Source organism: Heliangelus exortis, chromosome 31, assembly GCF_036169615.1.
Source record: "Heliangelus exortis chromosome 31, bHelExo1.hap1, whole genome shotgun sequence".
Taxonomy (NCBI): Eukaryota; Metazoa; Chordata; class Aves; order Apodiformes; family Trochilidae; genus Heliangelus; species Heliangelus exortis.
In genome coordinates, this window is record NC_092452.1 from 734,637 (window position 1) to 757,188 (window position 22,552).

The 22,552-nt window shown below is 58.1% G+C and overlaps 1 protein-coding gene across 3 annotated transcripts in view; it reads right to left on the reverse strand.

Annotated features, from left to right (window-relative positions):
• The window catches only part of LRP1 (LDL receptor related protein 1), a 75,348-nt gene that overhangs the window by 3,450 nt on the left and 49,346 nt on the right, over positions 1 to 22,552 (reverse strand). For 2 of the 3 annotated variants that reach the window (XM_071729469.1, XM_071729468.1), the window contains 49 exons: positions 22,094 to 22,225; positions 21,864 to 21,998; positions 21,649 to 21,778; positions 20,999 to 21,125; positions 20,599 to 20,750; positions 20,339 to 20,463; positions 19,691 to 20,062; positions 18,351 to 18,540; positions 17,783 to 17,987; positions 17,372 to 17,564; positions 17,136 to 17,261; positions 16,907 to 17,035; positions 16,320 to 16,439; positions 15,517 to 15,630; positions 14,918 to 15,067; positions 14,546 to 14,680; positions 13,900 to 14,016; positions 13,533 to 13,661; positions 13,158 to 13,280; positions 12,576 to 12,716; positions 12,297 to 12,484; positions 11,863 to 12,046; positions 11,566 to 11,651; positions 11,094 to 11,213; positions 10,828 to 11,015; positions 10,405 to 10,610; positions 10,002 to 10,190; positions 9,675 to 9,823; positions 9,155 to 9,248; positions 8,697 to 8,813; positions 8,485 to 8,604; positions 7,923 to 8,045; positions 7,447 to 7,572; positions 7,062 to 7,178; positions 5,195 to 5,301; positions 4,872 to 5,004; positions 4,493 to 4,612; positions 3,880 to 4,002; positions 3,490 to 3,633; positions 3,264 to 3,398; positions 2,898 to 3,017; positions 2,373 to 2,644; positions 2,096 to 2,274; positions 1,705 to 1,811; positions 1,375 to 1,491; positions 828 to 1,004; positions 511 to 651; positions 256 to 429; positions 10 to 171 (listed from right to left, as the gene is read on the reverse strand). In XM_071729469.1, the coding sequence (XP_071585570.1) occupies positions 10 to 171; positions 256 to 429; positions 511 to 651; positions 828 to 1,004; positions 1,375 to 1,491; positions 1,705 to 1,811; positions 2,096 to 2,274; positions 2,373 to 2,644; positions 2,898 to 3,017; positions 3,264 to 3,398; positions 3,490 to 3,633; positions 3,880 to 4,002; positions 4,493 to 4,612; positions 4,872 to 5,004; positions 5,195 to 5,301; positions 7,062 to 7,178; positions 7,447 to 7,572; positions 7,923 to 8,045; positions 8,485 to 8,604; positions 8,697 to 8,813; positions 9,155 to 9,248; positions 9,675 to 9,823; positions 10,002 to 10,190; positions 10,405 to 10,610; positions 10,828 to 11,015; positions 11,094 to 11,213; positions 11,566 to 11,651; positions 11,863 to 12,046; positions 12,297 to 12,484; positions 12,576 to 12,716; positions 13,158 to 13,280; positions 13,533 to 13,661; positions 13,900 to 14,016; positions 14,546 to 14,680; positions 14,918 to 15,067; positions 15,517 to 15,630; positions 16,320 to 16,439; positions 16,907 to 17,035; positions 17,136 to 17,261; positions 17,372 to 17,564; positions 17,783 to 17,987; positions 18,351 to 18,540; positions 19,691 to 20,062; positions 20,339 to 20,463; positions 20,599 to 20,750; positions 20,999 to 21,125; positions 21,649 to 21,778; positions 21,864 to 21,998; positions 22,094 to 22,225 (7,263 nt within the window). The remainder of the gene's footprint in view (positions 1 to 9; positions 172 to 255; positions 430 to 510; positions 652 to 827; positions 1,005 to 1,374; positions 1,492 to 1,704; positions 1,812 to 2,095; positions 2,275 to 2,372; positions 2,645 to 2,897; positions 3,018 to 3,263; positions 3,399 to 3,489; positions 3,634 to 3,879; positions 4,003 to 4,492; positions 4,613 to 4,871; positions 5,005 to 5,194; positions 5,302 to 7,061; positions 7,179 to 7,446; positions 7,573 to 7,922; positions 8,046 to 8,484; positions 8,605 to 8,696; positions 8,814 to 9,154; positions 9,249 to 9,674; positions 9,824 to 10,001; positions 10,191 to 10,404; positions 10,611 to 10,827; positions 11,016 to 11,093; positions 11,214 to 11,565; positions 11,652 to 11,862; positions 12,047 to 12,296; positions 12,485 to 12,575; positions 12,717 to 13,157; positions 13,281 to 13,532; positions 13,662 to 13,899; positions 14,017 to 14,545; positions 14,681 to 14,917; positions 15,068 to 15,516; positions 15,631 to 16,319; positions 16,440 to 16,906; positions 17,036 to 17,135; positions 17,262 to 17,371; positions 17,565 to 17,782; positions 17,988 to 18,350; positions 18,541 to 19,690; positions 20,063 to 20,338; positions 20,464 to 20,598; positions 20,751 to 20,998; positions 21,126 to 21,648; positions 21,779 to 21,863; positions 21,999 to 22,093; positions 22,226 to 22,552) is intronic. The other variant, XM_071729467.1, reaches the window with a different exon arrangement.

The following is a 22,552-nucleotide window of genomic DNA, read 5'->3' on the forward strand; positions in this document are numbered from 1 at the left end:
GGCACTCACGGTACTGGCAGCGGTCCCCGATGAAGGTGGGCAAGCAGCGGCAGTTGGGCTGGTTGCCCTGGTTGACGGTGCAGCTGCCATTGTTGAGGCAGTAGTGAGTGCACACTTGCTGGTTGCACCGGGGCCCGGTGAAGCCGGTGGGGCAGCGGCAGGTGGGCATGCCTGAGAACCAGAGCTGTTATAGCATGTTCCCCATCGGTTGGGTCTGTCTGCCCAGGACCAGCCCCCAGCCCCCAGCAGCCTCACCTGACGGGGAGGCGGCACAGGTGCCCCCGTTCTGGCAGTAGTCCCAGCACTGGTCGATCTGGCACTTCTCCCCGTTGTAGCGCGGTTGGCAGCGGCACTTGGCCTGTTTGCGGGCGTTGAGGAAGCAGCTGCCACCGTTCAGGCAGACCAGGTCGCAGGTGTCAGTGGTGGGCACTGGGAGGAAGGGATGGAGGTGAGCGGGGACTATACCAGGCAGGAGTCCCCTCATCCTGACCCTCCCCCCAGACCACCTACCAACTGGGGAGACAGTGGGCGAGGGAATGACCACGCAGGTGCCGTTGTCCAGGCGTTTGCCGTTGGGGCAGGTGCAGACGGGGCCGCTGGGGCTGAGCAGGCAGAGCCACTCACACTTCTTGCGGTCGCAGGGGTTGGTCACTGCCACAGGGGAAGGGACAATATAGGGTGAGGGCAGAGGGGTGACCCATTAACCCCCCTGGCTCTGCCCATTCGTTGCCCCCCCAGTGCTTCCCTCGTCCCCTGGGACCCCACATCAGTGATCAGGCACCTCCTTCCCACCCCAGAGCAGGGATGGAGCTCAGGCCCACACGCACCCTCTGGTTGCTTGTACTGGTGGTAGAGCACAACGTCGGTGGCATGGTTGAGGCCAGAAGTCAGGTTGGTGACAGCCTTCTGCCCAAACTTGTGGATCTTGAAGATGCGGTTGTTGATGTAGGTGACACCATAGATGTAGTCCTCAAAGATGTCGATGCTGAAAGGATGGCTCAGCCCTGGGAAGGGTAGAGGGGACACATGAAGGGAGAGGCAGCACAGCAGCTGCCTTGGGCAGGGCTGATCAGGATTTTGCATGGATTTGAGGCTAAGGGTTTCCACCCTCTAAGAGAAGGATGGTGTTGTGGGGACAGCAGTGCCAGCAGGCTCTGGTGATGCTGTGGAGCATTTAACAAGGAAAACCCAACCTTGCTGCTGTCCACTGAGCATCCCTAGCTCAGTACTGGGGTTTTCCCTGCAGCACGACCCAGGCCAGGGTGCCATGGGGAGCCAGGGCCTGGGCTCTGCTGAGACCCAGCCCCAGAGACATTGTCCCCAGGCAGTTCCCTTTCCTCCTTGCTGCTCTGGCAGGTCTCATGCACCGCTTACCCTTCTTGTTGTCAATGGCCACAACGGGGTCGGTGCCGTTGAGCCGGATGCTGCCGATGACGGAGAGCTTGGCATCAGCCCAGTACAGCCTCTCGTTGTGGTAGTCCACAGCCAGACCTGAGGGGTCACACACCCCCTGTGAGTTACAGGACCCCAGCCCACCCCAAGCTCCTCCTGATCGAGTGACCAGCAGAGCACCCCCATTCCCTTGCTGCCCCTACACACTCCTGCCATGGGGCTCAGAGCTGAGCCACCCCAACCAACACAAGTGGAGACATTCTCCTGTTTTTACCACCCCTCATGCCCCTCCTGGCACTCATCTTTCATCACCTGTTGGCCACTGGATGTTGTCCTGCACCAGGGTCTCACGTAGTGTCCCATCCATAGCAGCTGTCTCGATCTTGGGGTGGTTGCCCCAGTCTGACCAGTACATAGTTCTGTGAAGAACACAGACAGATCATTCCCAGCGGAAGAGCAGGGAGGGGATGAGTAGGACAGTATGATGCTCCATTGGCAGGGAAACCCTCCCCCATGCTCCCCCCAGCATCCTAGGGTCACTGATGTGACCCCAATGCTCCAGCTGACTCCAAGGTGCAGCAATGCGAGCTGAGAGCAATGCTGGGGCACGGGGGAGCTTCCACCAATGGACAGGCTTGTTGGTGAGAGGAGTCAGGGGTGAGGGCTGGGCAGAGGGAAGGGAGAAAGGGCTTGAGTCTCTCACCCCCTAAGTGGGTCGACTACGATGGCGTGGGGCTCGTCAATCATGCCGGAGATGAGCGTCTTGCGATTCTCGCCTTTCATCTGTGCCACCTCGATGACGTCCCGCCCCGAGTCCGTCCAGTAGATGTTCCCAGCAACCCAGTCGATAGCAATTCCCCGCGGCATCTTCAGCCCCGAGATCTGGGAAGGGCAGAAAGGGGTGGGGGGGGAGGTGAGGGCAGAGAATGTGGGCAGCCCGGACTCAGCGCCTCCCCCACCAGGGCCCTGGCAGAGCTCACATTCAGGTGGGTGACGCCGCCGTCGATCTGGCGCCGGTTGCGGTTGGAGGCGGTGGAGGCGGCGGAAGAGGCGGGCAGCTCCCGGTACGAGATCCTGCCCGTGTGCCAGTTGGTCCAATAGATCTTGTTGCCCTTGACGTAGATGTCCATGGCGTCGATGCGCACGTTCTCGTCACCCTGGAAGGCTGGCTCGTAGGCTGAGTTGGGGTTGAAGGGGTACATGCTCCGGATCTTGTTGTCATCCGCGATGTAGAGGATTTGGTGCTCCGAGCCTGCAGAGGAGGAACTGTTGGTGTGGGCTGGACTGGGAGGAGGGAGTCAGCCCAGTTTCACAGTGGGGTAAGGGGACGGGGTTGCTGGGAGCTTGACACTCCCTTGGGGTTTGCTCTGCCAGGGAAGGCACAGGCAGAGTCGGGCACCAGTGCCAGAGGGTGGGTGAGCAGAGGCACAGGGGAAAGAGCACTGGGTCCTGCAGGGCAGCACTGGCATGCACAGGACCTGTGCACACTCCCGTTCCCTCCTGACCTTCTGCCTTGCACATGGTGTCAGTCTTCATGAAGTTCTTGGCGCAGCTGCACATGTAGGAGCCCTTGGTGTTGTTGCAGAGCTGGGAGCAGGTCCCAAAGTGCAGACACTCATTGATGTCTGGGGAGTGGGAAATGGGAGTCAGGGGTGAGACCAGCAGGGTGCCTCCAGGCACATGGCCAGGGCTGGCCCTTCTTGGGGTGCTACCCAGGGCTCAGAGACCCTGTCTTTCCCCACTCCCCATCTTTGTGCCCCAAGGACACCATTTATGATGTACCAGACATTCTACGGCCACCTTACTGGAAAAAATAACCATAAACCTGACAGGCCCGACCCCAAGACCTCTCTGGCAGCAGCAGGAAGTACCTTGGCAGGAATTTTTGTCTGGCAGCTTCTGGAAGCCTCTGCGGCACGTGCAGTATGTTGAGGACTGCGACCGAATGCACTGGGCCTCGTCCCCACACATGGTGGTGTTGGTCATGCAGTCGTATGACTTGTGGTCTGGAGTAGGACATGCCATCAGCACCTGTGCCTTGGTAGCTTTCCCAGTGCCCACCCTCAGCCCCCCTGAGACACCAGCTCCCCCACCCACCATGGGAGCAGGACTCCTCATCGGAGCCATCTCCACAGTCATCGAAGAAGTTGCAGCGGAGGTTGGCACTGATGCACTTCTTGTTCGCACACAGGAACTCGTTCTTGTCCTGGCTGCAGCTCTTGGGCTTGGCCGTGGGTGACTCTGTGGGAGCACAGGCAGCAGCTGTGATGCTCCATGTTCTCAAGCACCCACCCCTGTGGGATCCCCAGAGGATGAACAGTGCAGGAAGGGACTAGACAGGGACTCAGGATTCCCATGCCCACCTCTCAATTTTGGGGAAGAAAGAGTGGGCCAAGCAAACCCCAATATTGGGCTCCATCCTGAGGGCAGCAGTCACCCACAGCCCCGGCCATGGCAGGCACAGTGCCCACAGGCAGCCACACTCACCACAGTCCTTCTCATCTGTGTTGTCTCCACAATTGTCAATGCCGTCGCACTGTCGACCGATCCACAGACATACCCGGTCGTTCTTGCAGCGGAACGGTCTGTTGGGGGGACACTGGAATTTCACTGCACCAGCAAACAGAAACAAACGGTGACGGTGAAAGGAGACGCCATAGCCAGGCTGTCACACTTGTCACGAGCTGCTGCTCAGCCTCTGCCCACTCTCCAGGGAGGGCTGAGCCATGAGGGCGAGCAGGCTCTGGAGACTGGAGCAAAGAGACTGAAGCAAAGACAACCACTGGTGGCTGGCCCAGCTGCAGGAGGCTCAGCCCTCTGCCCCCCAAGAACCCATTCCCCCCACTGCCAGCCCCACACCCAGCTCAGCACCTCTGCGACTCTGATCTTTTCACCAGAGCCACCTCCTGCTCCCTTCACCCCACCGGTTGCCCCTGAGGGGACCCATCTAGAGGGTACGTGCGCCTGCAGCCCCCCTGGGTACCCCCAGGCTCTGGCACTGTCACCCTCCCTGGCATGTGGGTGCTTGGGGCAGGCTGCTAGCCCTGTGGCCAGGCAGGGGCCCTGCCAGGAGCAGGGAGACCAACGTGGTGTCACTCACAGCACTCCTCAGGGTTTTCATCCGAGTTATCCCCGCAGTCATCCTCCCCATCGCACTTCCAGGCCAGGGGCTTGCACAGTGTGTTGTTGCACTGGAACTCATCCAGGGGACATGTGCGAACTACAACAGCATGAGGCAGGAGAAGACACAATCAGCCAGTGCTGCCTGACTGCCAAAATACAGGGCTGGGGCTGCAGCTTCAATATCCAGCACGGTTGGCAGCTCTTCAGGGCTTGGATGTGCCCGTGCACAACCTGGGGCTGGGCAGAGCAGAGCTGACCCATTCACAGGGTAGTGCTCAGGACTCAAGGAGCAAGGACACAGGAGACACAGTGGGGACAGGGGGGGGCAGACAACCACCCTGAGAGAGCCACATTACCTCCAGTGCCACAGTTTTCCTCGTCAGTGCCATCCATGCAGTCTGCATCAGCGTCGCAGCGCCAGCGCATGGGGATGCAGTGCCCGTTCTTGCACTGGAACTGGTCAAACTCACAGCGTGGTGTGCAGTCTTTCTGCAGGGGAAGGGCAGGGACAGTGGTAAATGGGGACAGCCCCAGCCACAACAGCCTCTCATCCCATAACTGCACCTGGACTGGGCTCTCAGCCACCCTTGGTGGCAGGGGACCACCGGCGTGTCCCCAGTCCCACACGTGGGCAGGGTTTGGTGCAAGCAGGGTGCAAGCAGGGAACCCCTGCCCTCACCTCATCAGAACCATCAGCACAGTCATGGTCCCCATCACACTTCCACCTGCCAGCGATGCAGCGGCCGTTGGCACACGAGAACTCACTCTCCGAGCAGGGCCGGGGTGCTGGGGACAGAAAAGATGGGGGGTCCCCCTGAGACAGGCTGTGGTCAGGACTGCAAGAGCAGAAGGTGGTCCTGGCCAACAGCTTGGGGGGCACAGACTGACACAGACACATGTCCAGTGGCACTGGGGAGAGGGTGGGGTGCAAGCAGAGCCGGGGGAGCTGCCAGAGAGGGGCATGGCTGATACCACCTCCCAGCCCCCTCCCCATCCCATCCCAGGGCTCCCAGCAGAGAACTGGGGTTTTGGTTTTTACTGGGGCCTTACAGACTTGCTTCTGGCAGCCTCCCAGTTGCACGTGTCCCCAAGGTGCTCTCTCCACTATCCCCAGAGCTCCCTGCTGCCCCAGGGAAGGAGGCAGGGGGAAGGCAGCAGTGCCCTGGCCAGGTCTGGCAGAGCTGGCACACTTGTGTCCTCTCACAGGGCACAGGGACACACTCTTCCTTGCAGCTTAATGCACCCACTGGGCTGACACTGGCACTGTTGGTGCCCAACTTGTCTGTCTGCCCACATGGGATGGTCCTGAGGACCCTTCCCCTCCCCATTGCCCCTGGTGTTGGATGTGTTGGGGCAGGCAGCCCCTCTGGCCACAATGCAGAAGCTGATGGGAGAGTAGAGGAAAGGAGGGAAGGGGGTGTCCAGCCAGAGTAGGAAGGGTCAAGGTGGGGACAGATTTTGGAGCCATGCACGGGCCCTGGTGGTGGAGGCAGCAGGGTTGGACCCTCCCTGACTGTGGCTCCAGGGGAGGGAGATGCTCGTGCTGATGCTCAGTAAATCTACCTGGGTTGTCCAGTCCCGACCCCTCTGCCCTCACCTAGAATTTATTGTCTTCATTTACTTTAGAGAGACTGTACATGGAATTAAAAGATTTTGGCAGGAACCTACCTCTGAGTGCCCCATAACGACAGTGTGAAAATGGAGAAAAACATAAGATGAAGTGAAATGGCACAAACTCAAAAACACAACATGAAATCAACAGAAAAGAAAAGAAAAAGTTGCACCCTAGAGAGCTGCAGGGAGACAGAGAGACCTGGAGCAGGGGCTGGGAGTGGGGTCTGACTCTGCCCAAGCCCCTGCCACTGGCTGCAGACCCTGGTGCTATCCCACTGGCAGTTCTGGAGGGATGAGACCAGGCTCCTGCCCTCAGCAAATCCCCAAGAACTGACTCATCCACTGGACGGTCATGGTCCCCTGCAGCTCAGCAGGGCAGGTGCTGGCATAGCTCCATTAACAAGCAGTAATTCATTAAGGGGCAGCAATTTGATTCTCTGCCAGTGGTTTCTGGGGACCAGACACCTTCCCATACACTGGTCTAGGTCCAGGTGACCCAGGTTCAGATGGTGTCCCAGCCCCTTCCCAGAGTCTCAGTGTGTCCCCATCCTCTTCCCAGGCCAAATAATTTCACAGGGTTCTGCCTGCCAGGCTGGGGCCAAAGCACAAGGTGATGGTCCAAAGCAAAGCTGCTCCATCGTGAGTTGGGCCCATGCACTGCCTGCTAGGGAGGGAACTGGGGCCACCTCCTCCCTTATACCTGTCCCACTGGGGGCCTCTCCTCAGAACAGCCAGCAGCTGAGCCCTGGCTGCACAACCAGACTGCCCAGACCCCTGGAGTTCTTTCCAGGGGACCCCCGGGCTCCCTGGCCATTAGCCCCAGCCAGCATGATGGCTGGGAGCACCTGCAGAGGTGCTGGGGTGACAGGGGCTGCTCCCCTCTCTGGCACAGCCACCTGCCAGGATAGCAAAGGCTCAAAGGTGGCACGTACTGCAGCTCTCCTCATCTGAGTTGTCCCCACAGTCGTTGTCATAGTCACACTGCCAGCGACCCGGCACGCAGCGGTTGTTCTTGCAGCGGAACTGGTAGGGCTCACAGGTACGTTCATCTGGGAGGAGGAGGAGGCAGGGACAGACATCAGCACTTCCCCTACACAAGGGGAGGGACAGGCAAGCCAGAGAGCAGGGTGGGCAGTGCTGTTCTCTGCCAGCTCCCTCCATCCCAGCCTTGCCCCATGCACTGGAAAAGGAGCAGCTCAAACCTCCCCCAGACCCGGGCATCCCAGGGAGATGGAGGGGACAGACAGCAGCGGGGCAGCCTGACCCTCAGGGAAGGGGAGGCCCCAAGATACCCTCTGGACTCATCTCTGGACTCACCGCATTCCTCCTTGGGCTCATCAGAGCTATCCCCACAATCGTCCTCCCCGTCGCACTTCCAGCGCGCTGGGATGCACCTGCCCGAGTCCTTGCACCGGAACTCATCCACACCACAAGTCATTTGTGCTGGTGGGGAGAAACAAGGAGACATGGATATGGGAGGGCAGGTGGGATCAGCACTGGCCAGGCACGTTTCTTTCTCTGTAGGGCTAATGAACACCTTGGGCAAACAGCTCTGAAACACCCTGCTCGGAACAGGGTGAGAAAGATCCCCCTTTCAAGAAGTTCTCCAGGGAGAAGCCAGAGAGCGTAGGACACATCCAGGCAGAGCCATCACCATCATCACCCACTACCCACGGTGACTCCAGGGACAGAGTGGGGACCCACCATTCCCCCCAGGGAATGGGGATCAGCTGCAGGGATGCTCCCAGCTTCGGTGTGGCCAGACCCACCCCAACTCTGCCCAAGTTCCTTACTGCAGTTGGCAGGTTCATCTGAGCCATCCACGCAGTCGTTGTCTCGGTCACACACCCAGACACGGGGGATGCAGCGCTTGGTGATTGCACACTGGAACTGGTTGGGGGCACAAGTCACCTCAGCTGCAGAAGGGGGAAGCAGAGTCAGGAGAGGCAGTGGGGCAGGCAGAGGTCTGCTGGTCACCACCCCACAAAAACCACCTCACAGACCATGCAGATGCTCTGGGCACCACAAGTGTCTGGCCATGCTTGGTGACCATATAGACAAGAAGGAAGGGGAGTGGAGCCCTGTGTTGGCCCCAGGAGACTTGGCCAGCTGCAGGGAGACAGGGCAGAAGCCACAAGATCCCTCAGCTGTGCAGTAGGCTCAGTGCAAATCCCCAGCAAATATTGAACTTGTCACTCTTGAGGGATTTAAGGTTTTCATTTGCACTAGGAAACAGAAATGTCTGTAGGGGCAGCAGGATGATGGTGGATTGGGGCTCTGCAATGAGCAGAGGTAAGGAGAAAGCTCCACGCCCAGGGGCAGGACCACCCAGAAGACAGCCAGCTCCCCACTTACGACAGTCCTTCTCATCCTCTCCATCACCACAGTTGTCCTGACCATTGCAGCGGAAAATTCCAGGGATGCAGCGGTTGGTGTTGGTGCATTTGAACTGACTGGGCAGACAGACATGGATATCTGGGGAGGGAGGCAGGACGGTCAAAAGCTGACACACTGCATCTCTGCTCTACTGGGATAACAAAGTGAAATGGCACAAATGGAGAACCTACCACAGTTGGCTTCGTCTGAGTTGTCCTGGCAGTCATTGTCTCCATCACAGATGAAAGCTGGGTTGGTGCAGATCCCAGTGGAGCACTGGAACTGCCCTGGCCTGCATTTGAACTCAGCTGTTGGGGAAGGCAAGACAGGATGAAATGTTTGGAGACCATTTTCAGGGCAAACCTTAACCTCCTGCTTTTCTCTCTGGGCTCTAAAGCAGCAAAGGAGCAGCTCTACTCCAAGAGTAGAGTAGCTGGCTCCACGGGCAATACCCCATGTAGGGACAGCATGGGGTCACACTGCTCCCTGCTGCAGGGGTCACCCTCCTCTTGCCAGAGCCAAGCAAGGAGCAGCAGTGCTGTCCCAAAAGGCAGAGCAGCAGCAGGGGATCAGCTGTACAAGCAGCTCCAGGCTGGTCCCTGGTGTGCTGGGACACAGTGGGCTGTGGTCAGCCCCACTCAGCACTCACGGCAATCCTCGGGCTCATCAGAACGGTCCCCACAGTCGTCCTCGGTGTCGCATTTCCACCAGAAAGGGATGCACTTGTCATTCTTGCAGACAAACTGCAGTGGAGAGATGAGCTTGTGAGGGCAGCTCAGCATGGGGAGGGAGGACCCCAGAAAGCTTTGTCCCCAGTGAACTTTGCTGAAGGCACTGATCTCTGTGCTGTCCCTTCCCAGGCACACCCACAGGATACTCCATGTCCTGTTTGGGGCAAAGTCTTAACCCTGAGCCCACCCCAAACAGCCTCTAGGGTTGGAGCAGGGCAGGTAGGAGGTCATTCCAGAGCTGGAGGGTCTCTGGCTCCCCTGGGCCCCCCAAGCAACTGCAATCTGTATGTGCTGGGAGGTACCATAGGAGGGAGGTTTTGCTCACACCCGGAAACAGCAAGCACACACCAGATGCACAGGGAGGAGCTGGGGCCTGGTGAAACCATGCAGGAGGGACATGCACACAGCACAATCACTCCTATCCATGCAGGCTGTTACCTGGCTGGCCGTGCAGTTGGAGACGCAGGTTTTGCCATCACTGCCCAAGTAGAAGTTGGTGGGACAAGCACACTTGTGCCCCCCCCCTGGTGAGAGGAGGCAGAGGTTGCTGCAGCCAGCATTGTTGGTCTTGCAGGGGTGGTTGGGAACTGGGGAGAACAAGAACACAAACACGAGTAAGACCAAGAGGGAGGAGTCTCAGGGTGGCATCCGAACCTACAGCTGCGAGACCCCTATCAACGTGCAACCCCTGCCCAACCTGGTGTCCCCCTGCACGCCGTGCCCTGTCCCATCCTGCCCACCCCAGCCCCTCAGACCAGGGCTCACCATCTGGCTGGCGGTAGGGGTGGTAGATGTGGATGTCCATGGGACGGTGCAGAGTGCTGATGAGCAGTGTCTTGTTGGCTCCCGTAGTCTTGTGGGCCCGGTTGATGGATTTGGTCTCCCAGTCAGTCCAGTAAATAAAATCCTCAAAGAGGGTGAGCGCGAAGATGTGGGGGATGTCCTGGCTCAGCACTGCGAGGGGGAGTGGGTAGCTCAGCCAGGGGCTGTCCTGCCCACCCCTCCCACAGCTCACCCTTTCTCCAGGGACAGCTCAGCCTTTTCCCCTGGTCAGAGGCACAGGAGCTTCCAGAGCTGGGAACCACACCCAGCAGCTCCGTCTCCTGCTCCCACCACCCATCCAAAGCATGCACCCCACAGAGGTCTGGCAGGGCCCTGGTGCTCTCACCCGTGTGCCGGTTGGAGCCGTCCAGGCTGGCAAACTCGATGTAATCTTCCCGTGCATCAGCCCAATAGATCCTGCTGTTGATGTAGTCGAGGGTGAGGCCATTGGGCCAGGTTATCTTTGTGTCAACGATGACGCTGCGGTTGGTGCCGTCCATGCCAATCTTCCCGATCAGGGAATGGTCCCCCCAGTCTGTCCAGTATAGGTAACTGGGGATGAAACAGAAGAGCAGAGAGAGGCTGAGTCCAGCCCCAGGCATAGCAGCAGCCACACTCTGCAGGTCCCGTGGGTAAACCAAGGTGCAGATGGGTGCAGGGCAAGTTGTGTCCCATCTTGGAGCCTCCAGGGCTATATCATGATGGCAGAGGGGCCACCAGCCCCCTCCCTGTGTACAGAGGAAGGTCCAGGTCCCCCCCAGGTGCTCACCCATTCTGCACATCCACCACCAGTGCCCGGGGTTCCCGCAGGCCTGAGTTCACCAGCACGGTCCGGTAGGCACCGTTGAGCTTCGACACTTCAATGGTGTCCCGACCTTTGTCACACCAGTACAAGTTGCCTCCTACCCAGTCCACAGCCAGTCCATCGGGGTTGCTGAGGCCAGTGCGGTGAAGAACCTGGCGGGAGAAAACGGGGTTGGACAGGGAGAACCAAGTCGGGTTCTCTCTCAGGTAGTGGTTGGCTCAGTCCCCCACCTGAACGTTGCTCCCATTGATGTGCATGCGGCGGATCATGCTGCCCTGTGTTGTGACATCTGTCCAGTAGATCATCTGCTCCCGATAGTCAAAGTCCAGAGCCACTGCATTGTTCAGCCCCTGGAAAGAAAGGAGAAGGATTGAAATAGCCTTACGTGCTAGCACAGGGTCACAAGGGCTTTACAAAGTCAAGTCATCCCCAGCCTCAACTCTGGTCCCTACAGCAGAGTAGTTGAAAGCACTTTCAGACAGTTGTTGAGCAGTCCCAAACTTATCAAGGTCTGCTACTGTTTACAAGGGACCTCCCCAGTGATGAGAGCTGCTGTTTATATAGGATCTACCATCTGCCTGAGAAGACAAGAGCCCCAGTTCCCAGACCTGCAGGTCCTCTCCCCTGCAGGGCTGCTCTCCAACCCCAACCTGATCTCCTCTATGACACTGTTGCCCCTCCAGCTCCCAGCTACCCCCACACCTGCTTGAGTAGTGTGTAGTTGGAGCCATCAAGGTTGAGCTTCCTCAGGTAGTACCGGTTGGCAAAGATAAGGAAGGGCTCTTCATCTGCAAAGGGAAACCATGAGATGTGTCAGTGAAGAGCTGCTGGGACACACTCACCCTGTGGACTCCCTGCCCCTCCACTTCCCAGCTCTCCATCAGTAGCCAGGTGCAGCTAATTTGCCTTTTGGAGCCCTGCAACCGACTCCGTTTCCAGCAGCATCCCAGGGTTGCCAGAAGAGCATCCATGCCTCCAAACCCCACTCTTGGCTCTTACCTGTGACAGCTTTACAGCTGGTGGGGTTGTCAGGTCTGAGCTTGTAGCCCTCTATGCACAGGCACTTGTAGCTCCCCAGAGTGTTGATGCACTTCTGGCTGCAGGGGTAGGTGGTGGAGCACTCATCGATGTCAATGCACGTCTTCCCGTCGTCCTTCAGACGGAACCCGGGATGGCATCTACACTGCAGGAGGCAACCCAGAGCTGTGAGACATACCCAGAGCCCTCCTGCTGGGACATGACAGGCATCACCACAGGACAAGTGGGCTGACGTACACACAGCTTGCAGACACAAGAGCAGCACACAAAGGCACAGTCCAAAAGTGCCTGCGTGTGCATCCCCTGCCTAGCTGGAACACGACCGAAGGAACCCTCACACTCAGAGTGCCTGCAGAGGTGGGAGAGCATCCTTCCAGCCGACCCTCCCAGCCTACCTTGTATCCAATCTTGAGGTCCTCACACTCCTGGGAACAGCCACTCTGCTTCTTGTTGAGACACTCATTTATGAAGCAGTTGAGCTCATCAGAGCCATCCGCGCAGTCGTTGTTGTTGTCGCAGAGCAGCGCCTCCGGGATGCACTTCCCGTTCTTGCAGAGGAAGAAGGAATCGTTGCACTTGTTCTCTGCAGCAGGCGGAGAGGAGGAGGAGGAGGAGGCAGCGGTCAGCACGGGGCAGGCAGGAGGCCCCGCTCCCCACTGCGGCCCCGTGGGTACCTGGGCTGCTGCAGCGTGGGTTCTTGGGTGCCTCATCAGAGTGGTCGTGGCAGTCGAATTCACCATCACACTCCCACTGCCGGTTGCTGAGGCAGCGGCCGTTGGCACAGCGGAACTCATGGGGACCACAGGTGGGGTACTCTGTAGGAGGATATGGGGGTTCAGGTGGTGCAGACCATCTCCCCCGGCTGGGCAGGAGTTGTGGGGGTAGCACAGCAGCTGGGCTGTGGGTACCCAGATCTCCCCCTGCAGCCCGCCTGGGACAGGGCTGCACCACAGTGACCAAGAAGGTGGGAAGCACGGCTGGATTTGGTTCTCTCCAAAACTGCTCTGTGCCATGGCAGGCACACTGCAGCAGAGCTGGGAGAAAAACAGCCCTTCGGCAGCTCTCCGACACCCAACCCCTCTCGTTCCCCCCCCTCCTGGCTCTCCCTAACCCTGCTCATAGGTCAAACCCCTTCTGCATGATGAAGACCCCTCCCGGGTCCTGTCTGAAAGCTCAGGAGACCCAGTGTGGCTGTCAGGGGCAGTGCTACAGGAACCATGGCTCCTGCTGTTCTCCCTCATCCCACAGACACCCACCACACTCCGGGGATTCATCTGAGCCGTCTCCACAGTCGTCATCGTGGTCACAGACAAAGTGCTTGGGAATGCACTGGCGGTTCCTGCACATGAACTCCCGCTCATCGCATGTGTTGTTGTACACTGCAATGAGGCATCACTGTCAGCCTCCCACAAGACCCCGTGCTCTCCTGCCTGCCCTTCAACCCTTCATCTTAGGGTGCTGAGGACAAGAGCTAAGGCACAGCCCTGCTGGGACAGGCAGAGTCTTTTTGCCCCAGTTTGCTACTGACAGTGACCCCAGGGATTGGAGTACCCTCCCCAGCACTGCCTGTACTACACCTGGCTCCTCTCCAGCCCCTGGCCCCACCATGCTCCCTGCCCTCTGGGACTCACAGCAGCCAGCAGCAAGGGTCTCATCTGCACCATCTGCACAGTCCTTGTCCCCATCACACAGCCAGCGCTCTGGCACACACACGTAGGTGCCTGGGCACTGGAAGGATCCCGTGCTGCAGGTGGTCAGCCCTACGGAAGGGAGAAAAAGGATGGAGACCACGCATCTCTACCACTGGAGAAGCAGCACTCCTGGGCTACGTGCTCCCATATTTTGGGGGGCCCCAAGATACAGAACCCAGGAGGGCAGTGAGGACCACAGCACAGGAAAGCAAGGGTGGTAGAAGGGATGGGCAGAGACAGGAATACACAGAGATGGAGCACAGGCAGGGACTGGAAGAGATCAGAGCAGGGGCTGGAGCAAACTCACGGCAGCGGCTGTCCTCATCAGAGCCATCCCCACAATCATCTGCCCCGTCACACACCCAGAGCTTGGAGATGCAGCGGTGGTTGTTGCACTCAAACTGCACGGGGTAGCAGAACTTGTCTGGGAGAGGAGGGAAGGGGAAAGGAAGGGTCAGAGCCAGAGTGGTGAAGGGGGAAGGACACTAGCAGAGGCTGGGCCAAACAAGCTCCAGGTCTGGAGGTGATGGGGCTACTGCTTGCCCAGACTTGGCAGTACCCACATGCCAAGGTGATGGGCACTGCAGCCAGAGGACTGGTGTGGAATTCCCTGCTCTGGAGTTGGGGAAGTTCTCCAGTTCCTGAGCACTGCTTGGGTTTTTTTTCCAGGGTAGTTGGAATTAAAAATGTTAACTCAAATGAGCAGCAACTGGCCACCCTCAGAATGACCACGGACACTCATGCATGCACTGACAAAGAAATGCATGAGGACATTAGCACTGGTCAGAGAAAAAAGCCCAAACTTGTGGAATAAGACCACAGAGGGGAAAGAATCTGGAGTCTGGTCCTTGGCAAAGGGATATCAGAGAGAGGGGGAGGTCCTGCTCCTCTCCAGCATGCATTCACACATCCCCCCCCCAAGCCATCACCCCAGTGTCCCTTGCTCTCCCCACCCTGCCGCTCACTGCAGTGAGTCTCATCTTCTCCATTCTCGCAGTCATCCTCTTTGTCACAGGTCCAGGTCATGGGGATGCATCTCCCACTTGGGCAGGCAAAATAACTGGCTGGACACTTGGGTTTCCTTCCACCTGGTTTGTGAAAGAAAGGGTGGTGGCATGGACACATCCTGTCCCCTCTGTGGTCCCACACTGATCAGTGCCCTGCAGCACTCTCCATGCAGGAGCTGCACAGGCAAAGGAAAATGGTCCCAATGTGCAAACAAAGCATTCACCACCCAAACAGACCCAAAGGGGAGCACCCAGCCAGAGGATCAGCATGATGCCCTTGCTCTCCCAGACCCAAGTACCCTCCTTTCCCACTCTCACCTGGGCAGTTGCGCTCATCTGAATAATCTCCACAGTCATTTGCCCCATCACACACCCAGCTTGGAGCATAGCACAGTGAGGTATGTTCACACTTCTGGAACGTGGTACCCTTCACTCCCAGCTTGAAATAGCTGCTGCAGTCAGTGGCAGCTGCAAGGAATGACACCAGGAGCTCCGGTGATGGGTGCTGTCTGCTGATGGCACAGACCTTTGGTCCATCTCCCACCACGCAGTGCAAGCCCTCACCCTACTGCTGACAGCCCTTCCCCTTCCAGAGCAGCACCAAGCTGGCTCTGCCCCACACGTGCCCTGAGCTGCTGGGACCACGTTAAGCATTTCTGACAGGCTGTCAGGTGGTGAGGTGCCAAACACAGTGTGGAGGGCTGCAGTGATGGGCTGGGGACACTTCCAGCCAATGGGTTATCCTGGTGCAGATTGTGCTGACAGGATGGGAACCAGAGCCCTTCTCCCTCCCTGATCCTGCTCAAGTCCCAAAGACTGAAACAAGGTGCAGGGACCCAAGCCACTGCCTGCAGTGCTACAGCAGGGCAGAGCTGGGAAGGCAGCAGGGAACACAGGAGGGTAGCTGGGGCACTCACTGCAGTTCATTTCATCCGAAGCATCCTCGCAATCGATGAACTGGTTGCAGCGGCTCGAGTTCCCAATGCAGCTCCCATCCCGGCAGCGGAACTCGGTGGCAGCACAGCTTGTCTCTGTAAGGGGGAAGTCCCCACAGCAAATGAGGCTGGGCTGGGGGACACAGTGAGTACAGACACCCCACAGCCCCCCACTTGCATTGCTGACATGCAACCACACACCTACACCCGATGCCCAGCACCGTGATGGACGGCCTGATCATGCACCTCCCAGCTCTGGTCCCCTCCCAGCTCAAACCTGGTTCCCCTCCAGCTTATGCACCCTTCTTGGCAGCTGGAGGTTGTCCCCCAAGCTGGCCTGTCACTGGCAGGCCTAGGCAGGCTCAGGGAAGCTCTTGACCTTCCCTATCAGTTCTGAACCCAGCAGACAGGCTCCTGAATCACTGACACTGTCCTTGGGGGTGCTCAGGTGCCCTGTTCTCAGGAGCACAGGAACCATGAGGAGCAGCCTCAATGCCCCTCACCATTGCCTTGTAACCCTGCTGGGTGTCAAACCATCCTTCTCAGAAGGCTCTGGGTGGCTGTACTTGGTTCTTCCTTCTCAGCTGTCAGGAAGCAAACTGCACAAAGTGGCCTGTGGCACAAGCAGCACTAGTAGGATGCAGACCTTGACTCCCCGCTAAGCCCTGGCTCTGCTCTTCTCCTGTCAAGCTGAAGGTAACTCTTCCCTGAAGCCCCTGTCCCTGTTCCAGACAGCTGACTGAGCACTGGTGAAGGGCTGGCCAAGAGCCAGGCACTCTGCTTACTGTTGCAGGGCACTTCGTCGGAGTTGTCCCCGCAGTCGTCCACGCCATTGCACCAGTAGCGGCTGGCGACGCAGCGCCCGTTCATGCAGTGCAGGTAACCTTTCTTGCACTTGCGGCTGCCTGTGGAGGGGGAAGAGGAGGAGGAAGAGGAGGAGGAGGTGAGAGAGAGGGAGGGACGGCATCCCTGGGTGTCCCAGCTCCTCAGGGATGCTTCAGCAGGGGTAAGAACTCCACAGGCAGGATGAGGAACGTGGCTCCCTCGTGCTGTGCTGGCAACACTGCAGGGTTAAGCTTGGACTTGGCCCAGCAGACCCCTCCCAGCTGAGGAGCAAGGGAGGGTGCTGCAGCCCCCGGTGGGTCAGCTCAAGGTCACTCACTTTCCAGCCTCCCCCCAAAACTGGGAAAAATCTGGAGCCCTTAAAGCCTGTCCTGGCTGGGCCTAAGAGGGACTATGAGCACTTGAGGGACACAAGAAGACACCCTGGACTCCCACCTCCCTTTGCCAAGCAGAGGTGACAGCTTGAGCAGGGTGTCTGTGCATGCCAGGGGGGGGTGCTTGAGCAAAGCAGCAAGAGGAGGAACCTTACTGCAGTAGGACTGCTTCTCATCTGACTTGTCCTTGCAGTGAACGACACCATCACAGGTCCGGCTGAAGTCAATGCAGTCACCGTTTCCACACTCAAATTCATCGTGCACATTGCAGGTGGAATTCAGGGCTGGGGAGGGCATGGGGAGTGTCAGCTGCACCAGGCTGAGCCCGGTCTCTTCTCTTCCACTTCCCATCCCCACCAGCTTCCATTTCCACCTCCCCTTCACCTTTGCAGGTGAAATCCTCCTGCAGGACTCGCTCGCCGCGGCAGGAGCAGTTGACGTGTCCTTTGGGCGTGAGCAGGCAGAGATCCTGACAGCCACCATTGTTCACCCTGCACGGGGACAGCTCACCTAGGAGAGATGGAAAGCAGTCACACCAGGGTCAGGCTGGCAGATGCAGGGGAGCAGGGGCCCACGGTGGTGAGGCTGCAGGTGACAGGTAGGGTGTGGGGCGTCCTTACAGCTGTCGGTGTCGTTGGCCACGGCAATGATGCCCATGGGCTGCTGGGGGATGTCAACACGCAGAAGCTTCATGTCAGTGCCCACATACTTGTTGGCTCGTTGCACAGCCCTGCGCACCCAGTCTGTCCAGAAGATGTAATCACCGTAGACAGCCAGGCCAAAGGGGTGCACAGGCTCTGATTTTAGGATTACCTGCAGGACGTTGGAAAAACATGAGCAGGAGGGAAGCTGGCTCAGGGACGCAGCCCCCAGCTGCACCCAAAATGCAGCCTGGCCCTTGTATCAGCCCAGGGAAATGTCCAAACCCCCTCTGTGCCCCAAGAGCAGCTCTGTTTTCCTCTGCCAGCCCCAGTTTCACCACTCGCTGCTCTCCTCCCCATCTCTGCCCCTGAGGCCATGTCTGGACTCACGTGGCGGTGGGAGCCATCATATTCACAGCGTTCAATTTTGTCCAGCGTGGCATCAGAGAAGTAAATCTTCTCAGCCTTGTGGTCAATGGCCAGCCCGTTGGGTGTCCGAATGTCCTGGTCGATGATGATGATCACATTGGCACCAGAGAGGGTGGCACGCATGATGCTGGGGTGCTGCTCGTTCCAGTTGGTCCAGAACATCAGGCTGGAAGGGGAGAGACACGTGATGCCTTTGCAGCCCCAGCTCTCTGCCACGTACATGTTGGCTTAGCCCACCCCCCTGCTGCTGCAGGGCTTCCAGGGACTTTGGGATGGAGGGGATATTGGCCCTGCATAAAAAGGAGTGGGAGGGGACTGGATGAGGCCCCTGCACCCAGCTGGGAAACATGGCACCCCATGGTAGGAGGCGATGGGACAAGATTTCTGTCTTTGTTTTGGGGTGCTGAAGGACACCGCTGGGGCTGGAAGCCAGTCCTTCCTCCCCAGTGGCAAGGTGTGTGCCTGGGCACTGGCCCAGGGACTATGTGGACCCTGAGTTGGGCTGTCTGGACCCCTGATGGCCACTCACTTCTGGCACTCATCCAGCACGAAGGCCCTGGGGTGATCGTCCCCTGACATGGTGATCACCGTCTCCCTCTCAAAAGCCCCAAGGCGGCTCTGGTCCACGGTGTGGCGAGTGATGGTGGAGGTGGTGTAGCTCGTCCAGTACAGTGTGTCCCAGCCACGGTGGTATGCCAGCCCCTCCACCGAGCCCACGTCTGCAGGAGGGGAGGACAGAAAGGGTTGTGTCCATCCTGAGCTCCTGCAAAGCTGCCTCGCTCGTTCCGCACCACCAGTGCTGACCGTGACACTTGGACGTAGCTCCCTTGGCAGCCTGAAGTTACTGCTTTTGATTACACCCTCAAAAAATGCCTCAGAGGCTCTGGATCTTGCTAATCCTGTGCTGATGTATCAGCACCTCAGCTGGCCTGAGGTCTGTGCTAGTGGAGAAGCTCAGACCCCAGGTGACTTTAGGGACCTCGTGGGCAGACCTCTGCTACCAACCAGGTAACACTATTTGCTTGCAGAAAGGCTGAGTGATGTTCATCTACAATGAAATGAGGACTTGAACTTTGCTTTCAGCCTCGTGCTCTGATCATCTCCCATGTGCTGGGAGCTGGAGGCACAAAGTGACAAGATAAAGACTCATGGCCAACTAAGGAGACCTTTCCTCCAGCTCCCAGGCCAGGAACTTGAACTGTACAACCATCCTTTCTCCCTTGTTAACAATCAGCAAAAAATCTAATGAATGGGCTATGAGCAATGGGCCCTACTCTCCTGATCTCAGTGGTAACAGCTATCACAAGTGCAATTTATAAACACACTCATCAATGAGCACATCTATAACCCTTGCTGCAGGTGCTCCCTAGTGAGGCAGAGCAGTGGACGTGGTCTTTTCAACAGCTGCAGGAGCCAATAAAAACAAGTGAAAACCAAAGGCTGGAGGTGAAGACAGGGCCAGGCAGGGCAAAGTTTGCTCAGGCTCAATGGATCTGTCTTGAAAGTCAAATGCAAACACAGAGCAGATCCCAAGTTTGCTGCAGTGCTTTGTTCCTAGAGCAATGCATACCCGCATGCACTCCTGAACCTCGTGATACATTCTCCTTGCCAGAACGAGCTCTGCAGAGTGCTCCTGACACTTGTGTCCTCTACCACAGGCTGCTGCCTCTTCCAGAGGTTCCAGCAGAAAGCTCAGAGCTGAACCCTTAACAGCTGCCACTCCAAACACCTCTCAAAAACACCCGGAAACGCAAACCAAGAAAAGGAAAAAAAGCCCTTTGGGCAAGGGAGGAGGACGTTCAGGAAGAGGCGGCGGGGGAGAACAGAAAGGAGCAGTCTGAGGACAGGAGGAAGCCCCGTGACACTCACTCTCCACGATGGTCTTGCGCCCCGTGCCATCATCATTGATCTGCTGGATGTTGCCGAAGTGGATGTCGCTGTAGAATATCCGGTTGCTGCCCTTGGAGCCGTAGCGGTAGTCGAAGGCCAGGGCGATGACATTCTTCATGTGCTCTGCATCCTCGAAGGGCTTGATGGGGGCATTGAGGTTGTTCTCATCCGAGAGGTGGATGCTCTTGAGGATGGTGCGTTCTGAATACAGCAGGTAGCCATCGTAGTCACGGCAGCTCACCCCGTCCTCGGACAGCATGCCGTGGGCACAGGCACACGTCCTCTGCCCGTTGCCCCGGAACAGGCAGAGCTGCTGGCAGTCCCCGTTGTTCTGGGCACAGATGTTGGTGCCTGGGGAGGAAAGGGGAGATTGTTCGAGGGACTGGGCAGGCTCTGTGTAAGAGGATGCTCCCACTCAGCCACTTGTCACCTCTCCCCGCTCCCACAGGAAGCAGGTGAAGAAATGGGCTCAGCCCATGGCACGAGGCAGCTCTTTGGCAAAGGACACAGTGGCCCTGTTTGTTTCCTTCCTCCTCCCTGCATCTGCTGCTGTGGGATCCCAGCCCGGGCAGCCACCAGCACTCAGCAGTGCTGCTTGAGGGGCTGACACCCCACTCCTGGACATACCCTTCTGCCGGGCCCGGTTGAAGACTTTGATGTCCTTGAGCTGCACACCGATCCCTGTCCGCAGGGACACTGACTCTGTGGCATTGTCCTTGTTGCCTCTTTTGATAGAGCCATTTGCATGAGTCCTAAGAAAGGACAGAATCACTGAGCACCTGACATGGGACGCATCCCAGCAGCACCCTGTGGTGAGGCCCAGCTACACCACCTTTCCCACAGCATCCACCAGCTCCCCCCAGCCTCAGACCCCCCAGGCATAGTACCTATCACTCCAGTAAATGTACTCCTCAAAGACTGACACTGAGAACATGTCCATGTTGTTGCTGGACAGGACAACCTCTCGGTTTTCTCCTGTCTCCAGGTCAATGCGTTCAATCTTGTCTGTCCGGGCATCACACCAATAAAGTTTCCCATCCTGAGGTGGTGAAAAAACACCCCAGTCAGCCATGAAGCAGCACACTTGACCGGCACTAAGGCATCCTGTGCACCTCCAACCATGTCTGGCAGAAAGTCCCAGGGTTCAGAAGAAAACCACCCTGGGCAACCAGGAGAGGAGACTGCAGGGAAGGCAGTCACATCCCCAGGGGTCCCTGCAGCACCCCTGCCAGGCATGCTCCCTGCCAGAACCCAGGGTGACAATGTCCTTTCAGTTGGTGGCCGTACCTCATAGTCCACAGATATCCCGTTGGGCCAACTGATGCTGATGTTCACCAGCACCATGCGCTCAGTCCCATCCAGACGTGAGCGTTCGATGCGGGGGTACAGTCCCCACTCTGTCCAGAACAGGTACCTGCAGAGGACAGCAGGGATGTGACCACGGGGCTGGCCAGAAGTAGCATCCTTAAGCCTCTTGGCCACTGGGGTGGCTCAGTGATCTGCCAACCTCCTGGACACTGCATGCTTGCAGCCACAGCTGGGGAGCACTGCACTGAAGCTGGATCAGCCCAGAAACCCAGAAAGTGGTCCCTGTGATGGGCAGGTAGGTGCTGGTCTCCATCCTTCTCTGGACCCAAACACCTCTCCTCTCCCCCCTCTGACTCTGTCCAGAGCTGAAGCCAGTCTGGGGAGGCTCCACTTAGATTCTCTGAGGTGCTGGTACCCACCAAGTCAGGGGAAACACCCAGGAAGCTCAGCCCATCAGTGAAAGGATAGTTAAACCCCACTGGTTTGGACAAGGACCTGTCCCTTAGTGTGGAGGAGACCTAAGAGTCCTTCTCCTCTGTGTGCAAACAGTGTGACTCTGCTGGGCTTCTCAGGTATGTGCCTATCCCCAGATGATGGCTCTCTCTGCATGGCTTTATGCAGTGTCTCACCCCTTCTCTGGATGGACTGTGATGGCCCGTGGCTTGTCCAGCCCTTGAGAGATGACCACGTAGCGGAAGGACCCGTTCAGCCTGGCCACCTCAATGACATCAAAGCCCTGATCTGTCCAGTAGATGTTTCCTGCAGAGAGAGGATGGTGAGCACTTGCATGAGCCCCCTCCCCAACAGCCCACACACTCCTCCCTGCTCCAGATCCCTGTCTCACCAGCAATCCAGTCCACGGCAATGCCCTCCACACGGCCAATGCCGTTGGTCACCACGTCCTCCCGCCATGTCTGGTCCCGCTTGGCCCGGCTAATGGTGCTCAGCCCCATGTCCACCCAGTAAATGGTGTCATTCTCTGAGGGGGGTCAGGGAAGGAGAGTGGATGTCAGTGACCACCTCTAGGTCACCCCAACCTTCCCAGCCCTGTTGTTCTCCCAGCCCCTGTGTCACCTGCATGGAAGTCAATCCCCACAGCCAGAGAGGTCCCTGACACAGGCACAAGAGCATCCGACTTGTCGTTGGGGTCCAGGGGAATGCCACGGATCCCCTCATGGACTGAATACAGGAGGAAGGAGCCAACACCTGTGACAGATATGAGGACAATCAGACACATCCCACAAACTACACACTTCCCCTTCAACGACAGCCACGGCTGACGGGAACTATGACAGCAGCTCCATGGAGAAGCACAAGACTGGCAGAGCTGGCGGGAGGACCCTGCTGTGACAACAGAGCCATGAGTCCTTGGCCCAGGCACATGGCCCAGGACAGCAGAGGGACAGGCAGGGAAGGGCTGAACCACACTGGCTGGACCACCCAGCAGGCTGTGGGGCTGCCTGGAGCACCCCCCCCCCCCCCAGACCAGAGCTTTCCACACCCCCTTTTCCAGAGCTGGCAAAGGCTCTGAGC